The sequence below is a fragment of the Bos indicus genome, chromosome X, assembly GCF_029378745.1.
Source record: "Bos indicus isolate NIAB-ARS_2022 breed Sahiwal x Tharparkar chromosome X, NIAB-ARS_B.indTharparkar_mat_pri_1.0, whole genome shotgun sequence".
Lineage (NCBI taxonomy): Eukaryota > Metazoa > Chordata > Mammalia > Artiodactyla > Bovidae > Bos > Bos indicus.
The window spans coordinates 112,835,354-112,848,827 of NC_091789.1; the positions used below are offsets into that span (position 1 = coordinate 112,835,354).

Genomic DNA, 13,474 nt, shown 5'->3' on the forward strand with positions numbered 1-13,474 from the left:
TTATATTCTACAAAGCAGCCAGGTAGGGTGACTGCAGGAATATATATACCTGATTCCATCAATTCACTGTTTACAAACCCTCAGTGGCTTCCCATTATCCTCAGGATAAAATCTCAGATTTGCAACAGGCCCAAGATCCTGCCAGTTTGCCATGGGCCAGTGTCACCTCTTTGAGCTCCTGGAAACAGCCAAGCTCCTTATACATCTTTGTAGCTAATTTACTCTTTGCTCCGGAGCTCTCTCACCCCTCCCAGATTCTCCTTCCTCAGTTCTTAGATTCAGTGTCCTTTCTTCAGGTAAGTTTTTCTTAACCTCTTACTCCAGGTCAGTGCTCCTGGTTTAAATACTTTCTTAGTAACCCCCACTTTGCTTTGTAAGTAAACAATTATTTGTATATTGGATAGTTTAATCTCCCCTCCTAATCTACAAACTCTAGAAAACTCAGGCAAACTCCTTGAGAAAGTCAGTACTCACTCTAGTACACACAGGAAGTCTAGGATCCTTGAATCCAACTTTGTCTGATTTTAGAGCTCATGCCTAAAAGTTAAAAATTAGGCTTTATTTGGTGGACAAACCTGAGGACTTAAGCCCAGAAGACAGCCTCTCAGCTCTGAGGGACTGTTCCAAAGAGGTAAGGGAGGAGCCAGGATTATATAGGAGTTTTATAACAAAAACCAGATAGTCAAAAGTTTACTGTTAAATAGCTCAAATTAATGTGTGTGTGTGCTTAATCCCTCAGTCATGTCCGACTCTCTGCAGCCCCATGGACTGTAACCCACCAGGCTTCTCTGTCCATGGGATTCTCCAGGCAAGAATGCTGGAGCAGGTTGCCATTTCCTCCTCCAGGGGGATCTTCCCTACCCAGGGATGGAACCTGCACATTGGCAGGTGGGTTCTTTACCACTAGAGCCAACCTGGGAAACCCACGTTTACAAATTTAGCTCTCTTCTATGTTTGGGTAGATGCAGGAGTCTGTACTCAGGGAAATCATTCCTTTGATATGCACCTTAGCTCTCTAGGGCCAATATCCTGTTCTTCCCCATCCTGAGGCCCCTCAGGGTGCACCTTTGGGGGTGGCTGCAGTGGAGGGGTGATTAGCTCTGGGCAGCTCCTTTGTCTCCATCCTAAATTTCCTCAGGGCTTACCACTGGGGGCTCTGGTAAGTGCCTGATGGCTTGATGGCCATCCTTTGTTTGTTAATACGACTGGCAACATTTCTCCTTCACAGGAGATACTGGAGAAAAATGTTAACATATCTGGCTAATACTAGAATAGTGGTGTTCTAGTGTGGGTGAATCTCTTTGTGCAAGTTCAAGTCAGTTGTAGATTTCAGGAAACCTCAGCCTTCTGTGTGTGTGTGTGAAGGGGGGTGGGGTGGAGGAGGTGTTCAGATAACCAGCAGGACTAGCTATACTGGACCCCAGTTCTCCCACTTCACATCTCTAAACGGGGTAACATTAACCAGCTTGCAGGGCTGTAGCAGGACTCATTCAGCTAATATGTATTTAATGAGCATCTAGTATATACCAGGTTTGGGGTTAGATGACGGGGATACAAATATGATTTAGGATGTTGGGCATAGTGCTTATCTCATTTAGTTATACATGGTCACAGGTACTAGTATTAACACAGCTGTGTGTTGACATTTGCCTGTGTCACGTAGCTTGAGACGGGGTGTGACATTTGTGACGCTGGTCACTATCTCTCCAGGAGATTACCGCGCGGTGCGACCACACCTCCGCTCCGGCCACCAGAGGGCGCGCGGCCTCTAACTTAACCGTCCACTGTGTCTGCGCCTGCGCCGCGCTGGCTGCCCGCCCTCCCCTCCCCCCGGCTCCCACTCTCCTCGCGCCATAACGCTCCGCCCCCGTTGCCCCTAGCGGCCGTTTGTTGACTTCCGGGAACGCGGGAGTAGCGGATGCCCCGAGAGTGGCTATGGGGGTCCAAGGGGCTCTCGGCGCCCGCTTCGGAGCTGAGGCACTGCCTTAGGCCCAGCCGAGTCGACGCCGCCGACTTTCTGGCCGAGGAGCAGGCTTTCCATAGCGCTATTACCATGGGGGAACCCGATAAGATGGTGCCCGGTGAGTGGCGCCCGCGGCGGTGGCGGCGGGCCGGGAGGGAGGCTCAGCAGGCGGGCGGACGGCCAGGCCCCGCCTCTGGGCCGGCCCCGTCGGGGGACAGGTCTGGGCCGCAGCCACCCGACTATGGTCAGAGTCTGGCCGCACCCTTGCGGTTGACTGAGAGGAGAAAGAAAGGAGGGAGAGGAGGGGAACTACGGGGAACGGGGGTGCCGGTCTTTCTTCTTCTAATTCTTTTAAAATAAGTTTTCGATGAGTTTCTCGAAGGCGGGGGCAGTTTTCACCTCCCAAAGTACTTCGTTTGAGGTCCTCAGAACACGGTTGTGTATTGAACGCAGTAAAGAGTGGCTGACCGGGGGACGTGCGGTAAAAGAGGATGGGGAGACAAGTTGGAGAAAGGAGGGAGCCATTAGCGAGTGGTTTTTTGAGACTTTACCCCTGAGCTCCAGAAATAACCTTTAGCGTTGTAACTGGGTACCACGTATGTTCTGTGTAGCAGAAATAGACGTTTCACGAAGCAGTACTTATTCTAGCCACTTGGGATGTGCTCAGATTTTTCCTGTAATACTTGACTTTTTTTAAATGGTCGTTATGACCCACTGAGTTGATTTGCTGACCCACTCCTCATAACTCAGTTGGTAAAGAATCCGCCTGCAATGCAGGAGACTCCGGTTCGATTCCTAGGGTTGGGAAGATAGTATTCTTGGGCCTCCTTTGTGGCTCAGCTGGTAAAGAATCCGCCCGCAATGCAGGAGACCTGGGTTCCATTCTTGGGAAGATCCCCTGGAGAAGGGAAAGGCTACCCACTCCAGTGTTCTGGCTTGGAGAATCCCATGGACTGTATAGTCCATAGGGTCGGCAAACAGTTGGACACCACTGAACGACTTTCACTTGTATGGGTCACGACCAACAGTTTGAAAAAAAAAAACACTAGAGCAGAATCGTTCTGTTTCTGCCAGGCTCTTGGGTTCAAACATGATTCAGTTCCTGCCTCGAGTTCAGAAGGTAGTGAGACATACAAGAAACTAAACAAAATGACAGTATTGATTAACAGAAGATGCCACCAGGCCAGCACAGAGCCTCTGGCCCCTGGCTTGGGGTGAGGGTAGCCAGGGGAAGCCTTCTTGGGGAGCCAGAGCAGGACAAAAGTGTTTTAATTATTCATTCTATTAAAAACTCAGAGCCTGTTCTAAAACCTGGCCTCCTAAATCTATCGTTATCAGTTTGAACTTGCACACCTCACAGTTCTCAAAAGGTTTTTCCACAGTAGCAAGTCTCTTGAGCATTAGTATTTATTAATACTTAGGTTTGCTATGTCTGTCTTTCTGATACCTGTTTAGTTTCTTTGTGTGTAGTCATCCTCCTTGAGGTTTCCTCAAAAGCTGAATCTTGTCTTGTGTGTGTGTGTGTTTAGATATTAATAGCTTTGGGATCTCATAGAAGTTTTTGGTCTCTCTCCAAAATGGTACTGGCGTAAACCAGTTTGTGAATACTCCTCTTATCAGGTAGTATTTAGTGACTTCATTTAAGAATGTCCAAATCTCAACATCCTGCGTCCTCACGATGTTACTGATGAAACTCAGTACTGTCCTGTTTCTGTGTGTGGAGAAAAGCCTTCAGTCAGAGGCTAGACTATGTGACGTTCACCAGTGTGAGTGGGGCATCGAGGGTATCAGCTTATTTCCAAGGAGTAGATGGTCTACCTAATGGCAGCAGGACTCCTTAGTCATTGTGACAGTATATTTCTTACTTTATACCAGTAAACAGATAATATATACTTCATTTATTTGATCTTGTAAATAAAACTAGAATGAAGTCTGAGGAGTTAAACTGAGTTAAGTTGGAAGAAGGAGGATGTAGGCCATGGGGAGCAGATAAAGTACTGGAAAAATATTTTAGTTAACAGGCAACGATAAAACTTGTGAAATCAAAACTCATATATTTGTCTCATTTATTTGCAGATTCGGGTGCTGTGTTTACGTTTGGAAAAACTAAATTTGCTGAAAATATGCCCAGCAAATTCTGGTTTAAAAGGGATATACCTATATCTCTTTCATGTGGAGATGAACATACTGCTATTACTACAGGTTAGTGTTAAAATCTTAAATGAATATAGTAATACTTGGAGAATCCTAAGTATTGTATATGTGTTGTTCAAAACATATTGAAGATATACAGAAAGTGAATGTTTTTATTTTTTTTTACTTTGCCAGAGAATTCTTGACAAATTGATTTATCAGGGAAGACTTTTAAGTTCCCTTAGTATACTGACACCTGATTTTCTATGCATATTGCTTTCTTAGAATAAATCTATTTGAATATATTCATAACATCAAAAAACTGTTACTGTATAATCTTAGAAACTCTTCACAACTAACAGAATGTAGCTATAGGTAGATGGGCAAGGTAACCTGTAAAACCGATAACATTGTTTAAGTATAGCTTTTTTATTGTTTTTTGATGACTTCATCTCACATTATGTTGAAGATGCTTCAGTTTATTCTTTCTGTTTCTTTCCCACCAGGAAATAATAAGCTTTTCATGTTTGGCAGTAACAACTGGGGACAGTTAGGATTAGGATCAAAAGCAACTGTTAACAAACCAACATGTATCAAAGGTTTGGGGTCTTTTCTTATCACTTTAAATACTTAAATTATATAAAGTACTTTTCTATTGATTGTGTAATTCTTTACTATAAATAATAAAGCCTTTAGTTCTTTATTCACTGAGATTTACTTGAATATTATTGGCATTTAACTTTATTTTTCATGTGGTATTCAGAACTACTTCTATATGTTAGGATTTAAAAATCGCATTGATTTTAAACCCAGAGACCACAAAGGAAATAATGATTCTATAGTACTGTGCACTTGAACATCATTTTTTTTTGCCTGTTTTGTAAACCTACTTAAATATTACTGTTATTGTATATACAGAGAACAAACAATATGATACGGTTTTGAGCTCTGTCTCACTTGTTAGAGTTATGAACATCATGGTTCTATGTAGTTGCGGGTTTTATAAAACACATTTTACCCTGCTGTGTGTAGTTAGCAGATGTGCTGAAGAAAACATCAGGCCTAGGAGTTGATTAGTACTAGTGTTCTTACACGGAGAAGGCAATGGCACCCCACTCCAGTACTCTTGGCTGGAAAATCCATGGATCGAGGAGCCTGGAAGGCTTCAGTCCATGGGGTCGCACAGAGTCGGACACGACTGAAGCGACTTAGCAGCAGCAGCAGTGTTCTTACAAGAACAACAGGACAAAATGTTTCAAATCAGGATTGTCCCAGAAAATATAATACCTTTACAAAGCTTTCTCACCATTATGTGCAAAAGCTTTTGTTTGGTTTAACCCATGAACATCAGCTATACTTGAATGATGATAGAGACTCCTTGGGATATGACAAGAATAAGATTCTTTATCTTTGTAGCCAGATTTTTAATTTGAGCTCAGAATTTCAGTGTAATTTATCATATTCATACTTCTCTGGTGGCTTAGATGGTAAAGAATCTGCCTGCAATGCAGGAGACCCAGGTTCAATCCCTAGGTAAGGAAGATCCCCTTGAGAAGGGAACAGCAACCCATTCCAGAATTCCTGCCTGGAGAATTCCATGGACAGAGGAGCCTGGCGGGTTCTATGGGGTTGCAAAGAGTCGGACACAATTGGGCAACTAACACACACATACACACACATGCTATTTGTAGATATTGTTGTGGAACTTTTGAAGTATTCCACTAAGTCAAAAATATTTATTGCGCACAGGTGACTAAACCCTTGGGTTTATTTACAGTGCCTACTATGCTTACTGTTCAAAATTGAATGAAAGGGAATGTGTTAGTTGCTCAGTTGTGTATGACTCTTTGTGACCCCTTGGACTGTAGCCCACCAGGCTCTTCTGTCCATGGGATTTTCTAGGCAAGATTACTGGAGTGAGTTGCCATTTCCTTCTCCAGGGGATCTTCCCAACCAGGGATCGAACCTGGGTCTCCTGCATTGAAGGCACATTCTTTACCATCTGAGCCACCAGGGAAGTCCAATATCTAATAGACGAGCTAACAAGATTGTCTAGACTATGAGATCTTTGAGCCAGGGACTCTGTCTTAGTGATTTTTGCAGCTGCTATGCTGAGCACTTAGGAGATGTTCTGTAAAGGTTTTTAATATGTAAATGAATGAATGAAGAACTTTACTGTAGGTATATGACTAAACAACAACAACAAATGCCTATGAATGTTGAACTTAGTGTTTTGTTGTGTAAGGTAGAAAGTAAACTTGATGATGGTAATGCCAGATTAGGGAATAGATCAGGTTGCAGAAAAGACAGCATAACAATGTAGTGGATCTCAGCACATACTAATTACTTGTGGAGTTTTAAATAATATATAGATGCCTGGGTCTTACCTCAGACCTACTGACTCAGATTCTCCAGGGATCAGGCTAAGCTATCTGTATTTTTTTTTTTTCAGAACACCATTGGTTATTATGATGCACAACTACCTCCAAAAACTTTTGATTTATTAGTTACGAAAATCAACTTAGAAGTCAGACAGGCCTGGGTTTAAATCTGTTCTACAACTTGGTCATCATTTGACCTGGATTATTTATCATTTCCATATAATCATAAAATATCTTACTTGTCATATTTTTATATTTTTAGCTTTAAAACCGGAAAAAGTGAAATTTGTTGCTTGCGGAAGGAACCACACCCTAATTTTAACAGGTATAGTATTCAATCTGTGGGCTTCCCTGGTGACTCAGCTGGTAAAGAATCCGACTGCAATGCAGGAGACCTGGGTTTGATCCCTGGGTTGGGAAGATCCCCTGGAGAAGGGAAGGGCTACCCACTCCAGTATTCTGGTCTGGAGAATTCCATGGACTGTATAGTCTGTGGGATCACAAAGAGTCGGACACAACTGAGCAGCTTTCACTTCACTTCATTCAATCTTTATGACTTCCTGTTCAATCTGAGGACTGAGATCTTACTCCAGTAACATTTGTGACTTTGTAAAATTAATAGAAATGGTACCTTGGTAACAGTAAGATGAGGATTTTTTTAAAAATGTAAATGGATAGTACACTTGTTTGCCTATGAAAATATGCAGATAAATGTTAAGTCGATGAAGAGAAAGCTTCTTTTCTTGGATTACGGCAAGGAACAGCATCTCCTTACCTGTGTGCACACCTTCAGGGGCCACATGCTCCTGGTCTTGCTCTTCCCTCTTCTTTTCAGAGGGTGAGTGGAAGCCCTTAAAAGGCTTTTGATGTGAGTTAGCACAGTTCCAATCAAAATCCAAACAGGCCATGTGTGTGTATGAGTGTGTGTATGTAGAAAATTCACAAGGTTATTCTAAAGTTTATATGGAAAAGCCAAGGACCTTTAGCCAAAACAGTTTTGAAAAGATCAGAATGGAGGACTACCTGATTTTAAGACCTACTGTAAAGCTACAGTGGGGCTGCCCTGGTGGCTCAGACGGTAAGGAATCTGCCTACAGTGTGGGAGACCCGGGTTCAGTCCCTGGATTGGGAAGATCCAGGGATTGGAGAAGGGCATGGCAACCCACTCCAGTATTCTTGCCTGGAGAATTCCATGGACAGTGGAGCCTGGTGGGCTACAGTCCATGGGGTCTCAGAGAGTCAGACATGACTGAGCGACTAACACACACACAAAGCAACAATGATCAAGACAGTGTGCTATTAGTAAGTAGATAGACAAAGATGAATGGAGTAGAGTCCAGATATGAAGCCACATGTTTATGCCCAAGTAATATTTGACAAAGGTGCCAAGGCAATTCTGTGAGGAGATTGAGGAAATCTTCCAACAAATCCTGCTGGAGCAATTAGATATCCAGGCACTGACCACCCAGCAGTCTTTCCTACCTCCATCTCCCACACACAGCTTCTTCTGTCTTCAGGCTGCTCTCACTGCTTCAGCCCCAACCTCAGCTCTCTGCCCTCACTCAATACTTTCCCTTTGCTAAAGTGTCTTTTCTCTTTCTCTTATTCAGATATTTGTATTTTAAGATCCAGTGTATGTCTTTCTTCTTCCATAGAGTTTTTTGTGACTATTCAACTTTTTCCTTGTGTCATTGTCTGAACTGCTTCAGCATTCCACCAACTCTGATATGCTCCATATGTTTTAAATTGTGTGGTTCAATTTCATGTGGGGTCGCATAGAGTCGAACACGACTCAAGTGACTTAGCAGCAGCATGCAGTGCTGATAGTGTCCCAAATTCTATTCTAAGAATTTCATAAATGTTAATTCATTTAGTCTTCATAACACCTCTATGAAGTAGACGTTGCTACTCCGGCTGCTAAGTCACTTCAGTCGTGTCCGACTCTGTGCGACCCCATAGACAGCAGCCCACCAGGCTCCCCCGTCCCTGGGATTCTCCAGGCAAGAACACTGGAGTGGGTTGCCATTTCCTTCTGCAATGCATGAAAGCGAAAAGTGAAAGTCAAGTCGCTCAGTCGTGTCCGACTCTAGCGACCCCATGGACTGCAGCGTATCAGGCTCCTCCGTCCATGGGATTTTCTAGGCAAAAGTACTGGAGTGGGGTGCCATTGCCTTCTCCGGTGAAGTAGACATTATTATTATCTTATTTTACAGATGAGGAAAATGAGACACTGAGACGTTAAGGATAGCTTGCCCAAAGTTACACAGCTGATAAGTGGCAAGCCAGAATTTGCACCCAGGAAGTCTGGTTCTGTGTCCTCTTGCCTAGACACAATGCTGGACTGCCTTCCTGTTTAGGAAGGCAGAAAATTAAATATAGAAAATTAAAATAATTTTGCAGCACAGAGTTTCCACATTTCTAATTTGATTCTTCTTGTATTTGCCTCATTTTATTGTTGCATTATATCTAAGCCTTAATGGTATGGAAGTTAAAATTAATGAACCACATCTCTTTTAAAAAGTTTTGATTTGAATTATAAACTAATTTGGAAATTATTTTCCTCTTTTTTGCTCTGAATTAATAGTTCTGCATTTCGATTGCTACTTACACCCTAGAATAACTTATAAAATCTCACAGAAATGTAGAGCCTTGCTTGTTTTAGTGTATTTTTGACACCAAAAGGAAGCTGTTCACCAAATTGCAGGATAATGCCAACTTTCAGCTTTCTTCACTAGTAATAGTGAGACTATCTAGTGTACACTGGACTGTCTCCTAAAGGTGACGACTGTGGTATACTGATGTTTTCTTTTCCATGTGCAGGAGGAGGCCAAGTATATGCCACGGGAGGAAATAATGAAGGGCAGCTTGGACTTGGTGATACTGATGAAAGAAGTGCCTTCCATCTAATTAGTTTCTTTACATCCCAGCATAAGATTAAACAACTGTCTGCTGGGTCTAACACTTCAGCTGCACTGACTGGTAAGACTCTTTTTTCCATTTCAAACTGGGACATAGTCCTTTTTTTCAGACCAGGATATACAGAATCGGTGAACTGAAGACAGCAATCCTTTTTCATTTTCTTTCATTGACCATGTGTTTTCAGAAGACATTTAAAATAGAACTGAAAATCATGACGAATATTACAACTTTATGCTTACATACATTTAGAAGGTAATTGTTAAGTAACTTCTAAGCTGTACTACCCATCTGTTTCTTTAGATATTCTTAAATAGTACCTTCATTGCATGTTCCAAAAGTTATATTTCAGCTTTAGTGAAGTTGTTGTCAGAAATATCCCAGAAATCTGTGGGATATATGTTACTAAAATACAGTCTGTAATGGTCATTGCATCGCTCTGCTCTGCCTATCAAAAGCCCATATGAGAACTTTCTTTAAAATTTGGAGCCGAGATGCACACGTCTCACTGAGGAAGCTGCCAGTGTACGTCTTCGTTCCAGTCTAGAGAGGGGTGTGAGGTGCACTGCCGCTCTGGCCAGGAGAGTAGCGTCGGGTCTGCAGTCCATCCCTTCAGTTCTCTCGCCCACACCGTTAGCGTTTAGACCTCCTCCTTTTGGTTCTTATTTTCATATTTCCTTTTATTTGCTTTATCATGAAACACTTCAGATTGAAAAACTTTTAATTAAAAGAGACAAGTAAATAACTCTTGCTCATTCTTTTCTAGAATATTTCCCTTAGGGTTTTTTTCCCCCTGACAACACAGCCTTTATCAGAAAGCACAGGAGTTAGCCTGGTTTTGAGATGTTAGGTACACTAATGTATCTCCTAGTCTCTGAAGTTAGATTATGTATTTTCAACTGTAAAAAAAAAAAGTTAGCAAAATAAATTTATTTAATTTTTTTCTTCCTCTAAAGCGTCATTCTCACAGTGTTCTCAGAGCAAAGTAGTCCCAGTCCTTCTGACCTGGGCCTTGTCTGGGAGATGTGCAGTGTGACTCATGCCAGCATTCAGTTCAGTTACAGGTAGACTGCTTGAAAGGAGGGAACCATCTTCTGCTTAGAGACTTTAGAATAAGGAAAGGTTATTATAGGAAAGGACATTCTGTCTTTGCTATTGAGGTAGAAATATGGGCGTGACTAAAGTGATACACTTTAGGTTATTCTCTATCCTTTATCATTATAGAAACATTTCATAATAGAAATAGTACCGTTAAGTAGTTCCCTGGTATAAATGTCTTTAGTATTTTTCTTTCAAGATACATCATTTTTCTAAATTAAAAAATAACTGTTCTGTTGGGAATATAATAACTTGCTATCCCTGCTACCTCTTAAAATGTTTTTTCCTCTTCATGTTTTAACTATAGAGGATGGCGAGCTATTCATGTGGGGTGACAATTCCGAAGGGCAAATTGGTTTACAAAATATAACTAATATATGTGTCCCACATCAAGTGACCATTGGAAAACCTATCTCCTGGATCTCTTGCGGATATTACCATTCAGCTTTTGTAACAAGTAAGACAGAACAGTTGAATTTCTTATGTTATCTCCCATGTCTAAGTTATTACTAAATTAATAATAAAATGACATAACATCCTATATTTCTATAGCACTATCGCCATGGTACTCCATGTAATGAAATTATTTTGGTCTGTTTTAGGTCACAGTGTTTCTTCATTTTAATAATGAGTGTTTATAATTTCAAACTATCTGACATGTTAACTGATTTTAATGAATTAGATCTATATTTTTATATATAAAAAACCCTTCTAAATATTGGTCCTCAAATTTCTTTGGCATTAAAAACAAGACCTATGAGCCTCTTTTCTATGGATTTGCTTGATTCTGTACTCTGACCAATTCTGATCTTGTCCTGATAATTTGCTTTTATCATTTTAGTACATAAGTCATAGGTTCTCATTGTAGAAATAGGATTGATGATTTGATGGAAAAGGAGGAGAGTTCAGTATGGGATATGCTTTCCTTCAGTGGGACTTTTTTTAGGATCCCCAATTTCTCCTTTTCCTGGCCTCATTGGCAACTTTCTCTACCTTAATTAAAATATTTTAAGTGCTGGACTCTATTATAGCTACATCTATTCTAGTAGTAACAGCAAAAGTATGATCTTGGTTTTCCATCCTATTGATGGTTTTTTTAACAATAAAAGCACCTAGCGGAAAACAGTTTTATGGACCCTCTTAGGTATCTAAGTATTTGTTATACATTTACTTCTTATTCCGTGCACCTCAGATTCAGGTTTAGAAAATGCTTATTGTCCCATCTTAGTGCCCCCCAGGTTTACCAATGACTTGGTAGTAGTCCCACTTCATGGGAAATAGATGGGGAAACAGTGGAAACTGTCAGACTTTATTTTTCTGGGGGCTCCAAAATCACTGCAGATGGTGACTGCACCGTGAAATTAAAAGACACTTACTCCTTGGAAGGAAAGTTATGACCAACCTAGATAGCATATTCAAAAGCAGAGACATTACTTTGTCTACAAAGGTCCATCTAGTCAAGGCTGTGGTTTTTCCAGTAGTCATGTATGGATGTGAGAGTTGGACTGTGAAGAAAGCTGAGCGCTGAAGAATTGATGCTTTTGAACTGTGGTGTTGGAGAAGACTCTTGAGAGTCCCTTGGACTGCAGGGAGGTCCAACTAGTCCATCCTAAAGGAGACCAGTCCTGGGTGTTCATTGGAAGGACTGATGCTGAAGCTGAAACTCCAGTACTTTGGCCACCTCATGCGAAGAGTTGACTCATTAGAAAAGACTCTGATGCTGGGAGGGTTTGGGGGCAGGAGGAGAAGGGGACGACAGAGGATGAGATGGCTGGATGGCATCACAAACTCAATGGACATGAGTTTGAGTAAACTCTGGGAGTTGGTGATGGACAGGGAGGCCTGGCATGCTGCGATTCATGGGGTCGCAAAGAGTCGGACATGACTGAGCGACTGAACTGAACTGGTAGTAATTTGGTTCTAAGAAAGGGCAAACTCTGGCTTGGCTAGTTTTGTTCACTACTGTGTCAGTTTGTGTCTTGAAGAAACTGACAATAAATAAATCTTGTTGAACGAGGAGGTAAGTGAATGAATGATAAATTGTTTTCCTTGGGCCAATACCACATACCAACTTATTTCCAACTTTAGTGCTCCTGGAATTGGTATAGTCTGTGCTCACTTTGTTTATGAAACAAAAAATAGAAAAAAAAAACACATGGAAAAACAAAGCAATGTCTTATATTTAGGCCTTAATAAAATTGCCAGTGTCAGTTTTTATTTACTACTGCTTTAGCCAGTAGAGAAACAAGTGCAATTAATCGTTTTAACTGATAGGCCTTACATTGAACTTTTTTGTTTTGTTTTCTGTTTTATGCCTTAAGAAAAAATAGCTATATTGATGTGTAGTTCACATACCATGCAATTCATCCATTGAAGGTGTGGGGAGCAGCAGGAATTTACAGACAGTAGTAGAAAGAGACTTGTCTGGACTTAGAAATTCCTTTCATATGAGAAGCAAGAAGCATGGGGAAAGGGAGAGGCATGCTGACTTACTAAGCACTTCCGTGCTGAGTACTTCAGAAAAAATTGTAGTACAGAAAACTTCACTTTTGTGCAAATCAATCTAGAAAATGAGTTTGGCTGTGTTTGCAGTATTTGACCAAGTTTAAACTGGCACCTACCATGTGTGTTAGATATCACACAACTTCCCTAAGTTCTGATTTGCTAGAAGGGATCTGTCTTCAACAGCTCATTATACTCATAGCTAAGATTTATTACAACAAAGGAAAGATCTGTATTCTTCAGAGAGGTCCCGTATGCACTTCCCAGTCCTTCCTCTTCCAGGGCCACACAAGGTGTGTTTTCTCTTTGGCATTGAACTACAGGGATGTGTGTGTGATGTCTCTGCCCAGGGAAGCCCTGTTCTATTTTCAGGGTCTGAGGCTTTGCTGTGGGTGGCCGGTCATGTAGGCACATTCTGCTAGCAACTCGTCATGGCACCTGAAATTCAGGCCCTTCAACAGTGAAACCAGGTGTACATCAT

The 13,474-nt window shown here is 41.5% G+C and overlaps 1 protein-coding gene across 3 annotated transcripts in view; it reads left to right on the forward strand.

The window, feature by feature from the left end:
* Positions 1-1,875: 1,875 nt before the first annotated feature.
* Positions 1,876-13,474, forward strand: part of RPGR (retinitis pigmentosa GTPase regulator) — a 74,698-nt gene continuing 63,099 nt past the window's right edge. For 2 of the 3 annotated variants that reach the window (XR_011565335.1, XM_070784529.1), the window contains exons 1-6: positions 1,876-2,081; positions 4,040-4,165; positions 4,603-4,695; positions 6,740-6,802; positions 9,298-9,456; positions 10,799-10,948. Coding sequence is in view for 2 of the 3 variants with exons in the window: in XM_070784529.1 (XP_070640630.1) it covers positions 1,919-2,081; positions 4,040-4,165; positions 4,603-4,695; positions 6,740-6,802; positions 9,298-9,456; positions 10,799-10,948 (754 nt within the window). In the remaining variant the exon portion in view is untranslated. The remainder of the gene's footprint in view (positions 2,082-4,039; positions 4,166-4,602; positions 4,696-6,739; positions 6,803-9,297; positions 9,457-10,798; positions 10,949-13,474) is intronic. The other variant, XM_070784530.1, reaches the window with a different exon arrangement.